The sequence below is a fragment of the Pleuronectes platessa genome, chromosome 17 (genome assembly GCF_947347685.1).
Source record: "Pleuronectes platessa chromosome 17, fPlePla1.1, whole genome shotgun sequence".
Taxonomy (NCBI): domain Eukaryota; kingdom Metazoa; phylum Chordata; class Actinopteri; order Pleuronectiformes; family Pleuronectidae; genus Pleuronectes; species Pleuronectes platessa.
The window spans coordinates 1,795,362-1,815,539 of NC_070642.1; the positions used below are offsets into that span (position 1 = coordinate 1,795,362).

Below are 20,178 nucleotides of genomic sequence, written 5' to 3' on the forward strand. Positions count from 1 at the left end.
TTATATACTTTAACATTAATTTTTAGAGACGCTATTGCGTCTAATGTTAATGACTTTACAGAGCTATCGACAAGATGTTCAATCTCAGTGGAAATATAGGGGTTATTAAAGAATAATAGGGTTTTTAAAGAATTTGTTGGTTATATCGACGGATAATACGGGTTTAAATGTAAATTATTTACTTAAATTTAGCTACTGTTACAGGTTATTAAATTATGGTCTGATAGAATCGAATTACGTGGAAGTACTATTAGATGTTCAATTTTGACACTGTGTGATAGTACAAGGTCAAGGGTGTGGTTACAACAATGAGTAGGTGGGTGAACAGACTGACTGAAACCAATTGAGTCTAGTACTGAAATAAATGCTATGCTAAGGCTATCATTATTGTCAACATGAATATTAAACTCCCCGACAATAATAATTTGATCTGTTTTTAGGACTAGGTATGATACAAATTCAGAAAAAGCCCCTTGAGCACGGTAAACTACAGCAAATATGATGGCTCTTGGTATTTCTTGGATGGGTGTGGAAGACTAAGAAAAATACTTTCAAATGAGTTGTAGCTTAGTTCAGGTTCAGGATTAATTGATAGACTGGAGTTAAAAATAGCAGCAACTCAACGTCCTCGGCCAAATTCTCGGGGATTGTGTGTACTTACATGAGTGGGGGGAGGGGATTAATTTAGGTTGACATATTCATCAGGATGCAGCCAGGTTTCAACGAGGGACAATTAAAAAATGTTTGGATCAGAGACTAGTTAATTTACATAATAGCCTTGATGACAGTGATCCTATGTTTAAAAGTCCACATGTAAAAGTCTTGTTTGAGTCTTGTTGATTGAGCTTTTGCAGAGGTTGTGTTAATTTGTATTAGTTATTTGTCTAGAATTCTCCCTCTGTTAATGTTTGATTTAAAAAATTGAATGGGACGGTGGAAAGACACAGTCCCTATTGGGTTGTGTGACTGATCAAGAGGGAGTGCAGAGAAATTTGAAGCACTGCAGCTTTGCGTCTTGATCCCAACTCTGGGTTTTTCATTTTATAGGCTGAGTAATATTCCTAGAGAGCTGCTCCACATTAAGCACTTGGACTTGACATTGACTTAGTAAGCCTTGACTTGGGACTTACTTGGGAGTTCTTCTTTACTTGGTACTTGACTCAATAATTCAGTGTTTGGACTTGAGACTGACTTATTACTTGACAAACAATGACTTTTTCCCACCTCTGAGTGATAGATCAACTCTTCAGAGGGGGAGAAACAGTTTCATTATAATAATTCTGATGGGTTGTCTTTTCTGTTGAGATGACTTTTTCATTTTAGTTGAGCCTATTTGAAAATTCACCTTTTTTTGCCTAAGGTATTCCATGTACCATATCAACATTCCTCCTGAATTCCTGCCTTGGGTTAATCCTTCTAGTTTTGTGGATGGGAATACTCTCTCTCTATCCTGATGGACAACCATTGGAAATGTCTCCTCTACTCCAAGTTTCCTAGATAAAAAACATACATTCTACATACATCTCCGCTGGGGTTGGTGGGGGGCTCTAGGGTACAATAGTTGGTCTTACCTGGCTTGATGGATATCATTGATGCCCTGGGGGGATGTAGTAGGGTAATATGAGGGTGGTCTGGTCCCCATGGGATTTGTCTGGGTGATGGTTTAGTTGACAGGATGGTTATCTGAGGGGGTTGTGGACCAAGCTTTTTGTTCAGCAGGGCCATGGATTGGTCTCTTTTGAAAGCAATGTCTTTCAGTCGCCGGGCAAAGATGGAGACTGTGTTTTTCAACAGGTGGACGTTGTTGTAGAGACAGTTGATATCTAGGGTGGTGGGCCATGTGGACATTGAGTTGCCAGGCTCAGTCTTTGGACATGGTGCTGTTGATCCATGGGATGGTGTCAGGGTGGAAGTCTTTCCTTGGTAGTAGGGTTGACAAACCCCAGTTATAATCCATTTTTACTTGTGTTTGTCTATCTTTTAAGTTGCTCTCCTTCACACTGGCTGTCAATCAGGTCTTTGATCGATCACACACATCTGACAAATAATAATAATCTGGCAGTAATAGACCAATTATACAATTTCTTGGCAGTTCCCATATGCATCGGTAATTTCATACTAGTGCTGGGTTCGATGCCATTTGATTTATTAGAACATCGATTTAGTTAAGGATATTTCAGTGTACAATACATTTTCTGGATACGAAAAAAAATCTCATAGAACAATAGTTGTAAATTAAATAAGGAAAACTTTAACTTGAATAAGTTAAATAATAAGGTAGGCCCTGTTATGTTTTGTGGTTGGACCTTAAAGCAGAGAGACTCAGGCAGGTGTAAGAATGTGAAAAAAGGTCTTAAATTACAGATTAAGGCAGCAAAACTTGATGGCCAAGTGCACAGAGAAACACAGGAAATCTGGAAAAGCTGAGGCTGGTGCAGCAGCGAAACACACTGGCAGAATCTGAACACGAAGGAAATGAAAACAGGTAAGTAAAACTTAAGAGCAGAAACACTGCACGGCTGCTGACCGGCAGCAACAAAAATCTTAGAAAAATAAGAGCCATTGAAAACAATCTTCTTGCATTCCACGGCAAGACAAGGAGCATCAAATAAAACTACACTTTATTAAAGAAGTCACCATCATCTAACTCTTCACCTTCTATCATCAATTCCTGCTCCTCCCTCTCTATATTGCTTACCTGACCAGATCTAATGAATTCATGTAATATTCTGGGACAAAGTCTTTCAGACCTTCACCCACAAATTGAATCATGTCTGACGCTGATCTTTTTTTGGTCTCTGGTGCAAAATATTTCACACTGTGCCCAAATCTTTGACATTTAAAGGACCATAAAGGAGTTCTTTCATAATTCTTTACTTGATGAGCCAGAGAACCAATATATACTCTTTCAGGAAGAACCTCAGCAGCAGAAGTGATCAAGAAGTAAATTTTCATTTTAGATGATGTTAATACAAATACTCAGTTTCCTTCTCTTAGTGGGTCTCGAACTGGTTACAAATGGTGGCTCTTGCTCCCCAATGCGTGGGTCTAAAACAGTGGCTTGCGCATGCGTAGGTCTAAAATGTAGGGGACATGGGCAGGAAGTGGAACAGACACTCTTCGGCTCTGCAGGAGGATGTTACTCGCTTCGACCATTCCAGGTGACAACCGCATGAAGCTGATTGAAAGAAGGCAAGAGTGCTCAAAGCTGTCATCAGGGCAAGAGGTAGCTTCTTTGAAGAATCTAAAATATAAAACATATTCTGGTTTGTTTTGTTTACCACATAATTCCATATGTGTTCCTTCATAGTTTTGATGTCTTCAATATAAATCTGCAATGTAGAAAGAAATACAAATAAAGAAAAAACATTGAATGAGAAGGTGTGTCCAAACTTTTGACTGGTACTGTATAGAATGAGCGAATGTACATGTATTTAGCTCCACGAGCCCCATTTCATACCAGTTGGTGGCGGTAATGCATGATAACGATAGAAGAAGAAGAAGAAGAAGAAGAAGAAGAAGAAGAAGACGAAGAAGACGAAGAAGAAGAAGAAGAAGAGGAGGAGGAGGAGGAGCAACCAAAACAACGACAAGCCTCCATGCTTAAATCAAGCACCGGTAAGGCAAGCAAACATGTTTTGAGATTATAAGGTCTTAGTGTGTCAGCAGATAAAGTGACGGGGAAAAAGCGCAGAAAAAAGCCAAGCTTGGAGACGCTCCTCAAGCGCAAGGTCTCCCCGGAAATGTAGGCGAAGGGACATGTGACAACTTTCACTGTGTGGATACGGGGATGTGTCATTGCCGCGGGAGATTGATTTGTATATTAATACGCTATTTCAAGTATGTCAAGTACAGTTTGTGGGGGTATCGACCGAAGTCCTGTATAGGTCCAGTTTTCCAGTTTAACTGGGGACCGTGGCAACTGGTGCCTGTTTCTGAAGTGCGTTGATACACTGAAAGTCTCGTTGAAATAAACATCAATCTAAAACACATCACGAGTAAATGCAATGTCTGTGTCAACATCACGTTTAGACAACATTAAAAATCACATGGGGAAACAAATTTAAACAATAACAAAAACTTAAGTGGTATTCGAAGCGACAGTTCGAAGCTGTATTTGCTTTGGAACGGATGACTATCTCATTACGCCACCAAGCCGTTAACCATTGTTAAGCGTTTTTCACGGAAATGGCCAGCTCCACTCAAAGTGCTTTCTTTTGACGCTGGTGATCATGTGCACGCACCGAACACGTGTCTCATGAAACCATCACTCACATCATTCAGGTGGAAGCTCCTGCTGTGTTTTTGTGAGTAAAGTTGATGAACCTGCTTTTATTGGATGTGTTACGTTTCATGTTTCCTCCTATGGCTGCTGGTTAAAGTCAACAGACGTAATTTAAAAAGATTAACTCTGATGAGGATCGATCATCTGAGAATGAAAGCAACACAAACGCTCATAAGAAAACTGGTGAAACTTGTAGTTTCTGTAATGTAAGTGTTGTTTATCTGTCTGTAATCAACCGATGATCTGTGTGAACTGTGTCCTGTGTGTCGTCAACATGACACATGTGTGACGAGACAAATCTGTAAAACTACATCTTCATTGTCGAACGACTTGTTGTGTATTTCTTCAGGGCTGTCAATAGATTAAAAAAAACTAATTAATCTCACATTTTTAAATTCATTAATTTAGATTAATCGCGATTCAAATTTAGTTTTTCTTCTAAAGACTAAATCTTATAAATTAAAGAGTAATCACTTTAGACAATGCATATTTTAGACACTTGTTTAATAGTATTTTTTTTAAACACAAAACTACACAGAGCTGTGTTTTCAAAGAGGCTCAGGCCTATAACTCCTACCTATAAAGTGGAAGCCAGGTATTTAAATATCATGTATGATAAAAAAATCCAGCTGAGAACATGCCCAATGTCCTTGGAAACAAAAACCCTGCTTCTTTCTTCAGTAGAACATCCAGATTAGTAAAAAAAAAAGTGTATTTGAGACACCATTGGTACTGTCATCTTTAACATTTAACAGCACACACGACAGCATAACAAGTGGCCTTGGTAAACTGAACTGCCATTCAAATCTGTAAAGTGCAAAAACTTAAAGTGCAAACAAACATGATAATGAAAACAGGAAGATCTCTGCTACTTTAACAGAATTGTGCCTAATCATCTTTTACTTTCAGCCAATTGCTGAGACAGACAAGCATGTTCACATTTTCTGGAGCCAATGCTGCTCTCCTCTTCTGGACAATATGACCTGAGAGTGAGAAAATCCGCTCACAGGGCACTGTGGTAGTTGGGGTTGACAGGTGTTTCTTTGCTATTCCTGCAAGCTTCTCATGTGTGTGCTCAATGGACTCCTCCTCTTCTTCCTCTGAATCTGTATCAGAGGAGGCCAACAAGAAGGAGGACATTGTCTGCTTTTTTGGATCCTCTTTCTCTCTTCTCACAGGTGTAGAATGCATCCCACCTTTGTCCTCTAGCATCAGGTTGCGCAGTAAAGCCCCCACCTCACCTCTTTCCTCTTTCGGGAGGCACTTCAAGTCCTTAAAACCTGGGGTCACACAGTGTCGCAATCTTCAGCATCTTCAGAGATGTATTCTCACTTGCGATTGGCAAAGTCTGCAGTTAAGGTGTCTTTTAATTTCACTACGTAGATGGGATCATCATCAGATGACTCCATAACCCTGGATAGGTGGCACCAGGCTGGTAAGACTACTGAACAGGAAACATACTGCTCTCCTCCCAGTAGTTAAGTCACATGTCTGCAATAAGAGGTGCAGGCATGTTTTAATAAGGGCCTTAAAACAATCACTCTCGCACCTATGCACACACACACAGGACGGGGAAACAGAAAAAAAGAAAATACTAGCAGAGTGGAAGCATAGCCTACAAGACACATAGCCTACAAACTAAGGGACAGAGTACAGAGTAGTCCACACACAAACATTAGCAAAGGGAGAGTATAAGTAGACCTACACATATGAACATGCAAACAAAACAGAGATGACATGAGAGAAAGAGAGAGTGGGGGTAGAAGACATCGAGTACGATTATAGGCCCTATCGAAAAGAAAGGGAGAGTAGAGGCACAGATGGAATGAGAGAAAACTGGGAGAGGAGTAGCTTAGGCTACATGCAGAAAATACTAGCAGAGGAAGAGAGTAAGTAGGCCTACACACACAAACATGCACAAGCGTGCACAAACACAAACACACAGAGTTCGAGGCAGACAAAAAAATGCACACGAGAGGATGAGAGACTTGCATACATGGTTCGAGTAGCTGCTCCAACTTCTCCAATTTAGCCAGCTCCAGTGCAGTCAATATCGAGATGTTGGTCTTGTGCTGAGCCAGTGTGGCAGCAAGCGGACCCTTGTTTCGCTGGATCCGTTTGATCATCTCCAAGGCAGAATTCCATCGGGTGGCAATATCTTGAACTAGCGACTATTCCTGCTGTCCTTGTGAAGTTTGCTGTGCTCTCAACTCTTGACCTTTAGCCAGGATGTTTTCAAAACCACTGTCTTTTAGGGCAACAGTGATGGTCCTTTGCAGACTTTAGTTGTCGTAGGGCTTTTATCAGATCAACTTAAAATTGAGATGAGTGTCATCACAGCAAGATGGAGATAAAAAGTTATTAAAAGATACATTTTTTGTCACACGGTGTGACCGTGGGTTGGCGTCAAAGTTTGAAGTGCCAAATGAAGACAATTTAGCTGAACCTGCAATATTAAGTCACCAGAGGGCAGTGTAAGTCCATGGTTTGACCAAGGCACAAATCTTCTTCCACAGGGCTCAAGACTTCGTTCACACAATTTGAATGCGTTGGAAACTAAGTTACACTTGCAAAGTGGGCACTAAATCCAAAATGGCGGGCTTTCTGTGTGAGGTAGGGTTAATAATTTGTGCCGTACTAGAGTGGCTTTAGAGAAGGACGCTCAACAATGGACTCTGTCCTGAATTTAGACATTGACATCAAGAATGCTGTATAACAAAATAAGCTGTAGTTGCAGTTTTTCTTGACATTGAAAAGGGAAAGTTAAAAACATTGGAAAGTTAAAAACTTAAGTTTCTTGGAGTGTAGTTGGATGAAAGATTTGACTTGGAAACACAGACTGGTACACATAGACGAGGTTGCATTAAAATGTGAAAAAATTATAAATCTGCATAGGTTTGGGGCAGGTTCTTAGTTGGGGGCTGATACAGAATGAATGATGATGAAGCATGGTATCGCAGAGTGATTTTCAACCAGTGTGCCGTGAGAGATCGTCAGGTGATCCGTGGGAAATTATCGAATATCTAGTGTTGCACCGAAGTATCGGCCGAACATCGGTAGCGGCCGATATTCGCCTCGTTTACCGACATCTGCACATCGGTAATAAACTTGACTTTCCCCGATATCATTGGTAATTGTGGTTAAACCGCTGGGCATGTGCCGCGGCAGGGGGAGCAGTCGCCCCGTTGCCCTCCTCTCCACGCAGCCGGAGGCTCGGTGTGCGGCACGCCTCAACGTTTTTTTGGGGGGGAGGTCCTCTTACGCGGTGCCTCACGGCGTCAGTGGTGCGGGGGCTTTCTTTCTCTTGGACCGCGGGGCGGTGTCTGTCGGCGGTGCGGAAGGCGGGGACCGGTTGGAGGGGACCAGGTACGGCGGTTGGCGGCAGCGACTCTGGATGCATGTCGGTCCCTTCCTAGACATCAGACATACCCACCACCCGTGTAGTCCAGACACTCTCGGGTTAAAAATAAATACATAAATAGAAATGACAACAATAATAATAATAATAAATAATAAAAAAAAGGGGGGGGGAGGTTCAGAAGCTGCCAATTATGTTGGAGCAGATGAAAACTCACGTTCAAAATAGGAAATAAAAGGCTGCCAGACCTTAGAATATCTCTTAGTGTTGCCCTGCAAAGTAAATCTAAGATGTTCTAATTTTAGGTGTGTCATCACCTCCTCTACCCACCGTTTGTGTGTTGGCGGTGCTGCCTTTATCCAGTTAAATAAGATCAGTCTCCTGGCCAACAATGAAGAGAATGCTATTGCTTTCCTTTGAGCAATCGTTAATTGTGTTTCCCCTGGTGCCACACCAAAAATGGCTGTCAGAGGACCGGGCTCTATATTTTTGTCGTAGATGGATGAGAAGGTTTCAAAAATTTTGGTCAAAAACTCTTTGAGCCTGGGACAAGACCAGAACATATGGCATATGTTGGCTGGCACCTGTTTACATCTAGGGCAAGTCGGATCAGCTCCCTGGTAAATTCTTGCCAGTTTGTCCCTCGTGAAATGAAGTCTGTGTAACACCTTAAACTGTATTAATCCATGTCTAACACATATAGAAGAAGAATGTATTAGTTCTACTGCCCATCTCCATTCATCGTCCGATATGTCCAACTCTAATTCTTCCTCCCATTTCCTTTTTATGTAATCAAGGGATGGGGAAGCCACCCTCTGGATATTCACATAAAGCATAGAAACTGTCCCTTTAAGAGTCGGGTCCATGTCCAATAGCCCATCTATCCACCCACTCTGTGGTAGTTCAAGGGATGAGGAGAATGTCTTTCTCACAAAATCTCGAATCTGAAAGTATCTGAAGTAGTTAGTCCTTAAGGGGATTCCATATTCCTTCTCCAGCTGAGCAGCAGACATAAATATACCATCTTTAAACAGATTTTTAACACATTCCACCCCAGCTCTATACCATTCCCTAAACGCTGCTCCCCCAAGGGCCGGAGAAAACAAGTGATTGCCATAAACGGGAGCAGACAGGAGGGCGTTTCTGTTTTTAAAATGAGTTCTGAATTGGACCCAGATTTTGATAGAGTCACGTACAACAGGGTTGTTTGTGTAAAGGTGTTTGCTTAAGGGCAGAGGAGCACAGACCAGGGAGCGTAGGGATACCGGGCTAGATGCATATCTTTCCATATGTACCCACACTGGGGTTTCATCATCATTTAACTGTGAGACCCAAAACAACAGCTTATGTAGGTTAGCAGCCCAATAATAATGCATATAATTTGGTAGGGCCAGGCCGCCCTCTTCTCTCTGCCTCTCTAGGAACTCTCTTCTTATCCGGGGGACTGTTTTTTTCCAAATAAAGGTAGATGTACATTTATTCACTTCTTTAAAAAAAGATTTAGGAATAAAAATTGGCATTGCCTGGAATAAAAACAGGAACCGTGGCATTACAGTCATTTTAACAGAATTTATCTTCCCTGCTAATGATATTGGGAGAGATGACCACCTTTCCATATCTAATTTTGCCTTGTCCAATGTTACTTTAAAGTTATGATTAAATAAGTCTTTGTATTTACTTGTTACAGTAACACCTAAATAGGTGAATTTATCTTTGTTTGTTGTAAAAGGATAGGCCTGGAATGATAGTCTCCTCGCCTGTTTATTAATTGGGAAAATAACACTTTTTTCTAGGTTAATTTTATAACCCGAAACCCTCCCAAAGTCTTCGATAATATCCAGAACCACCGGGATGCTTGTGACAGGGTTCGACAGGAAAAGGAGGAGGTTGTCAGCGTATAGAGAAAGTTTATGGTTTTGCATCCCCCTGCGTATTCCCCCCAGTCCAGCAGCATTCCTCAGCATTATTGCAAGGGGCTCAATTGCCACATCAAAGAGCAGGGGTGACAAGGGACACCCCTGTCTTGTTCCCCGAAACAGAGGAAAAGGATCAGATATTATACTATTTGTTCTTACCATAGCCTGGGGGTTCGCACATATTATCTCAATCCACAAACGAAAATTAGGACCAAATCCGAATCTCTCAAGGAGTGAACAAATAGAGATACTCTATTCTATCAAAGGCTTTGTGGGCATCTAAGGATATCACAATCTCGGGCTCAATATTATCCTCGGCCGTGTATATCACATTAAAAAGGCGACGAAGATTACTGGAAAGTTGTCTGCCAGCAACAAACCCTGTCTGGTCAGGATGTATTATCTTACTTATAACAGGCCCAATCCTAGCTGCCAGAACCTTGGTCAATATCTTATAATCACATCCAAGTAAACTCACCGGGCGGTATGATCCACACTTAAGTGGATCTTTATTTTTCTTAAGGAGCACAGAGATCATAGCCTGTGACATTGTTTGAGGTAAAGTTTTTCTGTCAAGGACCTCCTCATATACTCTACAGAGCAGGGGTATCAGTTTAGAGGCAAATGTTTTATAAAATTCACTCGGGAACCCATCAGAGCCCGGCGCTTTGCCTGTCTTCATGTTTCGAATCGCATTCTCTATCTCCCTTGCAGTCAGGGGACCCTCTAGTCTATCCCTATCTGCCCTCTCTAAGGATGGCATTTCCAGATTTTCAAAAAAATCCTTCACTCACCCCCTGTCATTTACTTCCGAAGTATAAAGATCCTTATAAAAAGACTTAAATTGGTTGTTAATACCTTTCTGATCTATAATCTTATTCCCCAGGTTATCCCCTATCTCCACTATCATACCAGCGGCTGCTGACTGCTTCAGCTGGTGGCTGAGGAGCTTACCTGCACGCTCACCATGTTCATAGAAATCCAGTCTCGACCTAAGATATAGATCCTCCTCATGCTGATTTATTAAGATATCATACTCAGTTTGGAACAAAATACGTTTTTTGTGTAGCTCCTCAGAGGGAGCCCTAGAATTTGCCAGGTCAACTTCTTTTATTGCCTTTGTTAATTCTGTGGTACGTTTCATCTTTCTTTTCCTTTCACCAGCATTGTATGAAATTATTTGTCCTCGAATATAAGCTTTTAAGGATTCCCACAAAATGGCACTGCTTATGTCGGGGGTGTCATTAAGCTCTAAGAAAAAAACTATTTGCGAGTTTATAAATTTGGTAAAATTATCATCTGCCAATAGCCTGTTATTAAGGCGCCACATTCTCTGAGGTGGCGTGTTTTCTGGAAAGTGAAGTTTCAATATGACTGGGCTGTGGTCGGATATTACTATACCAGAGTATTCTATACCTGTTACTATAGGGGTCAGTTTATTGTCTAATAAGAAGTAGTCAATCCTAGTATACGTCCGATGTGGTGGGGAATAAAAAGAGTACTGCCTGGAGGTTGGGTTTACGTATCTCCATGGATCAAATATACCATATGCCTTACAGAAGGAGTTAATGCATTGCGCTGATTTGCTCAGTACACTGGGTGTTGGACTAGAGCGGTCCAGAGTTGAATCTAGGACACAATTCAAGTCTCCCCCTAGGATCAGATTATGAGTATCCAAATTTGGTAATAATGAGAATAGGTCCTTAATAAATTGTACATTATCCCAATTGGGTGCATATATGTTTGCCAGAACCACTGGCATATTGAATAATTTTCCAACTACAATAACATATCGACCATGTTTATCTTTTATAGTGGTTGTTTCTACAAATTGTACATTCCTGTGTATGAGGATGGCCACTCCCCGACCCCTACTATTGAAATCCGAGTGATAAACCTGATCAAATCCCCCCCTACAGAGCTTGAGGTGGTCCCTGTTCAACAAATGTGTCTCCTGTAGATATACTATCTCTACTCCCTGGTCTCTCAAATGTGAAAATACCTTACTCCGTTTAGCTGGATTATTGATCGCCCTTACATTCCAGCTCATCAGTTTTGTGGCCATTCTGCTCGGATCCATGTTTGGTGCCATGTCATTAGACTGTGGCCTTTGGCAACAAAAGCAAAAAAGTTAAAAGGAGGGGGTCTGGAAAGGAAGGGGGGGGCATCACACACGCAGACACAGCCAATACATAACACATAACATATATAAACACTAACCCAAATATAATGCTCTTTATCGAGCTCTCTCGTGGCCAACCGGTCCACCATCTCCTGCACACCAAGCCTACCGTGTGCAGCTCCGTGTATATCGCTCTTATAAAAGTATAACATCACCCTTTTAACTTATTCACCTAATGGGAAAAACAAAAACAAAAACAAAAAGGGGGAGCTCTCCACAATGAGGTCCTGAATAGGGTAAAGCAGTGAAATAAAAACAAAAAACAATGCCATAAAGGGTAGGCAACAATAGTCAAGGGGGAACATTCAACCCTCAAACCTTGAATAGAGTAAAACAGTAGTATGAGGGAGGACAACAGTAGCTTGTAGAAAGATGAGGATTATAAATATGTATACATAACTTCTTTTTAAATATACACTGAAGCCAAATATTTTGTCAATGTTGTCAGGACTGGTGAACAATATCCTGCCTACATTAATCCCCCAACCAATTCAACAGTGTAAGCATGTATAGTATCTACTCAGCCAGAATCAGATCCGTCTATAGGTCTCACCCGGGGCTCAATTTCTTCTTGATGTAGTCCACAGCGTCTTTTGGGCTCTCGGAGCTTTTCGTTTGTCCTCCTTCTGGCGTAATCACCAGTGTTGCCGGGTAACGTAGCCCGTATCTGACCCCCGTGCAGGTCCGCAGGAGGCTTCTTGCTTCTCTGAAGGCTGCTCTCTTACTGTTTACGTCTTGGGTGAAGTCCGGGAAGATGTGAATCCCTCCGCTCCGACCCTCGGGTGTTCTCTCCATTTCCCTCGCCCTTTTCAGTATCTCCTCTCTCTCTGTGTAGTAATGACATCTCACTACAAATGCTCTCGGTGGGCCTCCGTTCCCGTCTCGTCTCGCGCCGAGTGCCCGGTGCGCACGGTCCAGCGTCGGTGCCGCCGCTAGACCCAACTTTTCTTTCAGTAAGCCCGCCATAAACTCCGACGGCTTTTTGCCTGCCTCGGCCCCTTCTTTTACCCCCACGACCAGTGTTGGGAGTAACGGCGTTTAAGTATAACGGCGTTACTAACGGAGTTCTTTTTCAGTAACGGAGTAATCTAATTAATTACTTTTGTCATCGTTACAACGCCGTTATCGTTATTGATAATGTAAAGTGGCGCGTTACTACAATTTGGTTGAATGAAGCGTGCGGTTGTAACAAATCACCCTGTTCAAACCCCAGGGGAAATGCTCTACGCTTTTAATTTTAAGGACACGGGCGGACTCGACCCGCTGTGTACCTTGCGCGCTGCCCGACCAAGTTATTATAAACGAAAGATCCCTGGTTGGACCGATGACCTTGTTATCGGTCTAACCCCTAATTAAATAAATATAAATATAAACGAATTCGACACAAAAAGGTTCCATATTATAAGTGTATTTAAACAAAACCCACATCAATCCCACATATCCCCGTGCTCGAGCCCGCAAACCATGGCGGCCCCGTAAACATAAACACGCTATTTACACACATTCAACACATCAATATTTCCCCCCCAGGTCCATAATATAATCCCCAAACAAAACGTCCCAAACAAAAATGCCTGCAGGTGAGCGAGGTATAGTGTTTTTATTCTTCAATCAGTTAATATAAACATCTTTGACGTTAAAGATGTTACAGAACGTAACAGCGTTATAAAACATGAAAAATAACGCCACAGTTACTTTGCTGAGTAACTAATTACTCTAACAATGTGGTAACTGAGTTACTAACTCAATTACTTTTTGGGAGAAGTAATTTGTAACTTTAACCAATTACTTTTTAGAAGTAACTTGACCAACACTGCCCACGACACGTATGTTGTTGCGCCGTGATCGCGCCTCGAGATCCTCACTGCGTCCCCTCAGCTTCAGTATCTCCTTCTCCATTTCTTTCAGTCTTGTCCCCATGTCGGTTATGGTGTCGGACTGATCATTTAACGTTTCATCTACCTAATTTTTCCGTTTGTCCATCCTATCAGCCAGACTTCTAATTTTATCAGCAACCAGCTTCACCTCCCCACGTAGCAACTCAGATTGGGCTCTCGTGCTCTCTTCCAAACTTTTGGTCCATTTTTCCAACTCGGTTGTCATCTTTTTTCTTCCTTTTTCTATCTCTTCCTTACACTTTGCGACCTCAGTCTTTGTCTCCTCTCTGTATTTCATAACCGCAACGTTGGCTTTTTTAATCTCGGACATCATGTCCTGAGCCCACTGAGGTATGCTGTCGGCTCGTGATGGGCTAACACTGTCCCTGCTAGCTAAGGAGGCTACGCCGCTAGCCACCTGCTGCTTCTCTCCACCCGTTCGACTCGTTCGAGTCGTCATTTTTCGGTCTAAAAATGTACTGAAAGCGCACTTGCTAGTACCCGAACAAAACAGTATTCATTCACTCCCCCAAACTGATAACAGTATGGCGATATTAATATTTTTTGACAACTTTTACACGGAGCCTCCGCATGCACGTCTTCACACGGCAAAGCACATCCGGAAGTCCCGAAAGACTTAAAATAATATCGGAATTCAGCTAAAATCTAAAGCGGAGGAAATTGGAATTGTAGATGTAGATGTGTGGCCTCCAGTCTGCTGGTCAGGTTCCATTATGTCTCATCCCAGAACCCAATGTTGATCGAACCATATTGAATAAAGGCTAAAGAAAGACTTCAGGGATCATGGTTTGGGAAATTAAACCACGGTTGCAAAATGAGTGGAATTCATACAGATCTAAACAGTTGGATCAAAGCACCGAAACAGGGGGATAGTGGTGTTTGGGGTAAACATACCAGAATTAGGACATAAAAATGGATATTGGATCAGATGGTGGGTAGCAGAATATAAACCAGTTAATTCAGAAATATGAAGTGACTCAGAAGCAGTTTTGACTAAACCAAATCCAATTTCCCCCCCCCATATTTTTCAAACATTATATAGAATTCATTAAGCAGGGCATGAGGTGGGTTTTATTTGGGTACCGTACCGGCACACACAGGTGTAGAGGGGAATGAGGAAGCCTACAGAGCCAACAGGTCCGTAGACGACGCAGTCAACATGGGACTCCACTTCATCCTCCAGCACCTTGACTCCCCCGGCACCTACGCCAGTATCCTGTTTGTGGACTTCAGCTCCGCATTCAACACCATCGCCCCAGCTCTTCTCCGGGACAAGCTGACACAGCTGAGCGTGCCTGAGCCCACCTGTAGGTGGATCACTAACTTCCTGACCGACAGGAAGCAGCGTGTGAGGCTTGGCAAGCTTGTATCTGAGCCCCAGACCATCAGCACTGGAGCCCCACAAGGTTGTGTGCTCTCTCCTCTACTCTTCTCCCTCTACACCAACAACTGCACCTCCAGCCACCCCTCTGTCAAACTCCTGAAGTTTGGCGACGACACAACCCTTATTGGATTAATCTCCAATGGGGACGAGGCCGCCTACAGAGAGGAAGTTGACAGCCTGGCTTCCTGGTGCAGCTAGAACTACCTGGAGCTGAACGCTTAAAAACTGTAGAGATGGTAGCAGACTTCAGGAGGAGCCCAGCCCAAACCGCCCCCCTCACCCTGTGCGACTCCCCAGTGAAAACAGTGGAGTCTTTCAGATTCCTGGGGGCAATCATCGAACAGGACCTGAGATGGACGGAGAACATCACCTCCACCATCAAGAAAGCCCAGCAGAGGATGTTCTTCCTGCGGCAACTGAGGAAATTAAAAATGCCGCGGAAAGTGATGCTTCAGTTCTACACAGCCATCATTGAGTCCATCCTCACCGTCTGGTTCGCTGCCTCCACTGCCAAGGACAAAGGCAGACTGCAGCGGATCATTCGGTCAGCTGAGAAGGTCATCGGCTGCGACCTGCCGGCTCTCATAGACCTGTTCCACTCCAGGACCAGTAAGAGAGCAGGCAAGATCATTGCTGATCCTTCCCATCCCAAAAAGGTTCCGGGCTATCAGGAATAAAACCTTGTGCCACCTGCACCTGTACAGTTTTTTCCCTATGGCAGTGGGGCTCACAAACAAGCCCCCTGCATCACACTGACTCTGCTGACCCCCCCCCCCCCCCCCCGCACATAATTTATAACTATATATTTTTGGCACTATCACCAATCTCTGCATCTTAGAACCGCACGTGCCCATAACTCTCTTACTATATATACTGTTGTTCTATATTGCTGTTTTTATATTGTTGTTTTATGTACAGTGCACCAACCACACCAAGGCAATTTCCTGTATGTGCAAATATACATGTCAATAAAAAGAATTCTGATTCTGATTCTGAGATCATTTCACAAAGAATGCTGCCAATGGGGAAGAATAGAACTGAACTTGTGACATGGATCATCAGAATACATGCGATCTGCGATAACGTTGTTTAATGTCACGATGGCGATATGACTGACGATAAATAAAAAGTCACAAGTCCAGGGCAGACACCCAGGGAGTCATGCATAGCTTTACTAAGCCCACTTACAGTGTTAATTTTGGGGTCTTTTCGTAAATTTTCTGACCTTGAAAAGTAATTTTTTGAGAGGGAGAAGGAATAATGTTCTCTGTTCTTTCTATTCTCACCTTGGCAGAAAACTATTCAGAGATCGGGGAACAACTGGAGAAACAGTTTTTACGAAGCTGATGGACTTTCTGCATAATAGTGGACAATATAAACACATTTGAATAATGATCAAAAGGTGCAGATATAACAAACAGTAGAGGGCAGCAATATGTCATTGCAGTGTCTAGTCTGCCGAATCCAATAAGAAGAAAAAGTGTTTGAGGAGGAACCTAGGTGAAGTGATTATACATCAGTCGTTGGGAGATATGGCAAGTAACAGGCACACAGGGTGGAGAGGGTTGTCACAGTGTGTATATTAAGTAATACTGTACCTATTTGTGACCATAAAAGTCTAAGTACTTGCCATATTTTATTTCTAGTGAATACGACATTTGTCTGATTTGATAATTTCTCTTTTTCTAGGAGTTCTAATCGCTTCAACATGCTGATAAACTCAGAACAGGAGGCACTGATTGGACTGGTGTTTGAAACCTATCTGACAGAACATCATCATGGTGACATTCTTCAGCTTATTGCAGATGCTAATGAGGAGACCCATCACCCTGTCCTTGTCAATGCAATGACATTGTTTGAAACAAATATGGAGGTAAGTTAAAACAAACAGAAGTATGCCGGGGTACTTGTGATATGGATATCAGTTCAACTACAGGCCAGGGAAGAGGATTATTTTTACTGTATAGATATATTGCTGATGATAATATAAAAAAACAAAAACGTTTGTATTGCGAGTTTAAAGTATTGTTTACTGATCTGCTCATTGGAGAGATTCTTTAAAAACACTTATTTATTTAACCTGTTTTTCATTAATTACATGGTATATCGAATATGTGTGTCCATAGGTTGGGGACTATTTCAACGCCTATCCGAACGATGTCCTGGCTATATTTGATAAAGTGTTACAAAGAACAGCGATGGACTTGTCACAGAATGCTTCTCTCAAGCACTTCGAAGGACAAAGAACAAAGGAGCACCGAATGAGAAACACACTTCATGCTCGCATTACAGGTTAGACCAGTGATTTTCAACCTTTTTTGAGCCGCGGCACATTTTTTACATTTACAAAATCCTGGGGCGCACCACCAACCAAAATGACACAAAATGACACTCTATGGCCTAACACAGTACATATAATACATATAATTAGTAATATAGTTTCTAAATGTATTAAAAAGCACTATTTTAAATTATTTCAGCCCTTTATTACTCTTACCTTTTAATGAGGTATTGAATCCGATTTTATTGATTTAACTAAACTTTATTTAACGGACACATATTATACCCATTTTATCCCAGTTGATATGGTTCCTTGGGGTCTTAATGAAATGTCTGTAACATATTTTGGTCAAAATACCACAAGGATCATTTAAAACAGGACATTTTAACCCTGTCTAAAACAGATTGACCTGTTTTGAGTGCCAATAGTTACTCCCGCCGTTCACGCGCGCTTCATTGAATTTCTTCACTTTGACATTCAGAGCACTGGGCAGATACCACATCGCGTCAACACCCACCGTGGGCCTTCGCGATGCTTTGTTTTAATTAAACAGTCGGATTCCCTTGGTCCGCACCAGAGTCAGCTGCTAGGCGCCAGCCGAGGCGCACCGCCGGAAGGGCCCCCCGCGCGAACGGAGGGTTCCCCCAGCGGGCGCTGTAGCTGAGGTGATCTGCGAGAAGGTCCCGACACGCGTCCAGAGTCGCCGCCGCCGACCGCCGTACCCGGTCCCCTCCAACGGCCTGCCTTCCGCACCGGCGGGGGACACCACCCCGCGGTCCAAGAGAAAGAAAGCCCCCGTACCACTGACGCCGTGAGGCACCGCAGAAGAGGACCTCCCCCCCCAAAAAAACGTTGAGACGTGCCGCACGCCGGGTGTCCGGAGGCGCGGAGAGGAGGGCGACGGGGCGACTGCTCCCCCAGCCGCGGCACGTGCCCAGCAGTTTAACCACAAATACCAATGATATCAGTGAAAGTCAAGTTTATTACCGATGTGCAGATGTCGGAAAACATCTTCGGTGCAACACTAGATATTAGATAATTTCCCACGGCACACCTGACGATCTCTCACGGCACACTAGTGTGCCGCGGCACACTGGTTGAAAATCACTGGGTTAGACATCCACCTTGGAAAGATGATCTGATGTTAGCAGCTGTTACCCAGAGCTTAGATTGTGAAGTTGATTCAGAAATTCATTAGATTAAAGTTCTGTGGCGCAGGACGATTGCATGAGGATATTATTCTATTTGCATTATGTGTAAGGAGATTGAAAGAGATGTATACATGTATATGCATATATAGACAGTAATAAGTATATAAGCAGGTATGGTTTATTGTATGAATATGAGTACCAAACTAGTATGTGCTACATACATATAAATGTAAAGGACCCTTGGAAGCCGCTCGTCCTTACACTCTGGGTTCAGCAGTCTGCTGAATGAGCTTCGTATGGCACCCACAGTGTTATGTAGGGGTAATAGGTGTTACAAGATGGTATTTCAGCTTCGCTTACATCATCCTCTCACCCACTTTCTGAATGGAGCCATTAAGGCAGTCCAAGATCGAGCTGGCCTTCTGGGCCAGTTTACTGAAACATTTTAATTCACTCATTACCTATTCACCACTCTGCCGATGGAGGGGTTGGAAGTGTTTGAGTCAACCAAACACCTAGGGAGTTTCATGGGTAAACTTTGTTGCAGCAGAATCCCATACAATTGAAGTCAATGCCTCAATACTTCTCGTGTGGTGTAATCAAAGTGTCTGTGAGCCCCGACGTTCATATTCGACCTGAAATAGTGTAATTTACACCAAGTCAGCAGGGCGCCGGCACATCTTTGTTAGAAGAATAGGTAACCTCACAGAGGGAGCTAAAATAGGTTCAGGAATTTTTTTTAGATATTTCACATGTATTACAGCAAAAAAATCCCACACCTATGAATGATCCCAGTGTCGTTCACAGACAGAGGTGTACAGATGATGATTTCATGACTGAACAAATCAATCAGTGCATCCCAAATGAGAAATGAAAACACAGACAGTTGTTCACCAAAGATGCACTAAGTCTTACACTGGGTGGTTGTGAGACAAAACTTTTGCATAGCTTGTTCTTTTAAAAAAGGATATAGAGTCAAATCTTTAAAATATTTATTCTATTGGAGACTGGATAATTTTGTTTGCTGTCAATTTGTGTGGTGACAATTTCTGTGAATCAAGCACAAAGTCAAACACTTCTTTCTGTAAGTTTAAATCAGCATCTGCAGATGGACTTACTCAGTACACATTACCTGAACGACATGTACAAATGAGCGAAGAACAGAGGAGAAATCTGTGTTTTCATAACTCACAGCCTCCTCCATTGGGTATTTAAATGTATTTATTACCCTCCTGATGTCTTATCAGGGTGGGAGACATCCTGTCTTCATTTACTGTGGAAGACCTCTAGAGTGAGACCCCAGATGTGAGATCCCAGCCATTTGTTAAGAGATTCCATAAAGTTATAGTCTCTGATCAGTAATCGTAAACCTAAAGTTGCCGATTTGGTCAAACTTCCGCATACACGTCTGCTCAGTTAATATCAAATCCATAAATGACAACATTTTCATTACATTTGCCTTTCAAGTTTTCTGTTCTTTACTGACCCCCTGACTATTGTGTGTCTAGGTTTACCAGTTTGTCCAGAACTGACCAGAGAGACCATTCCCAGGTCAAGAGACGTAGGGCATTTTTTGTCTGTCACTGGTACTATCATACGTACCAGTGTTGCAAAGGTAACAGTAGGTAACTGATCGTCACTGATCGTCTTATAACTTTTGCAACCATTTTTATATGTGTGCCAGCATTGGTGTGCACTCTGTTATTGTTAGTGTGACTCCTTC

The 20,178-nt window shown here is 42.5% G+C and overlaps 1 protein-coding gene across 7 annotated transcripts in view; it reads left to right on the top strand.

Annotated features, from left to right (window-relative positions):
* The first annotated feature begins 3,088 nt into the window (after positions 1 to 3,088).
* mcm9 (minichromosome maintenance 9 homologous recombination repair factor) overlaps positions 3,089 to 20,178 on the top strand; it is a 51,266-nt gene continuing 34,176 nt past the window's right edge. For 3 of the 7 annotated variants that reach the window (XM_053445668.1, XM_053445671.1, XM_053445674.1), the window contains exons 1-4: positions 3,472 to 3,618; positions 16,713 to 16,896; positions 17,150 to 17,315; positions 19,964 to 20,070. In XM_053445668.1, coding sequence (XP_053301643.1) covers positions 16,732 to 16,896; positions 17,150 to 17,315; positions 19,964 to 20,070 — 438 coding nt within the window. In that variant the 5' untranslated portion in view covers positions 3,472 to 3,618; positions 16,713 to 16,731. Of the gene's footprint in view, positions 3,227 to 3,471; positions 3,619 to 16,317; positions 16,559 to 16,712; positions 16,897 to 17,149; positions 17,316 to 19,963; positions 20,071 to 20,178 lie in introns of those variants that run through there. The other 4 variants (XM_053445672.1, XM_053445673.1, XM_053445669.1 and 1 more) reach the window with 3 other exon arrangements.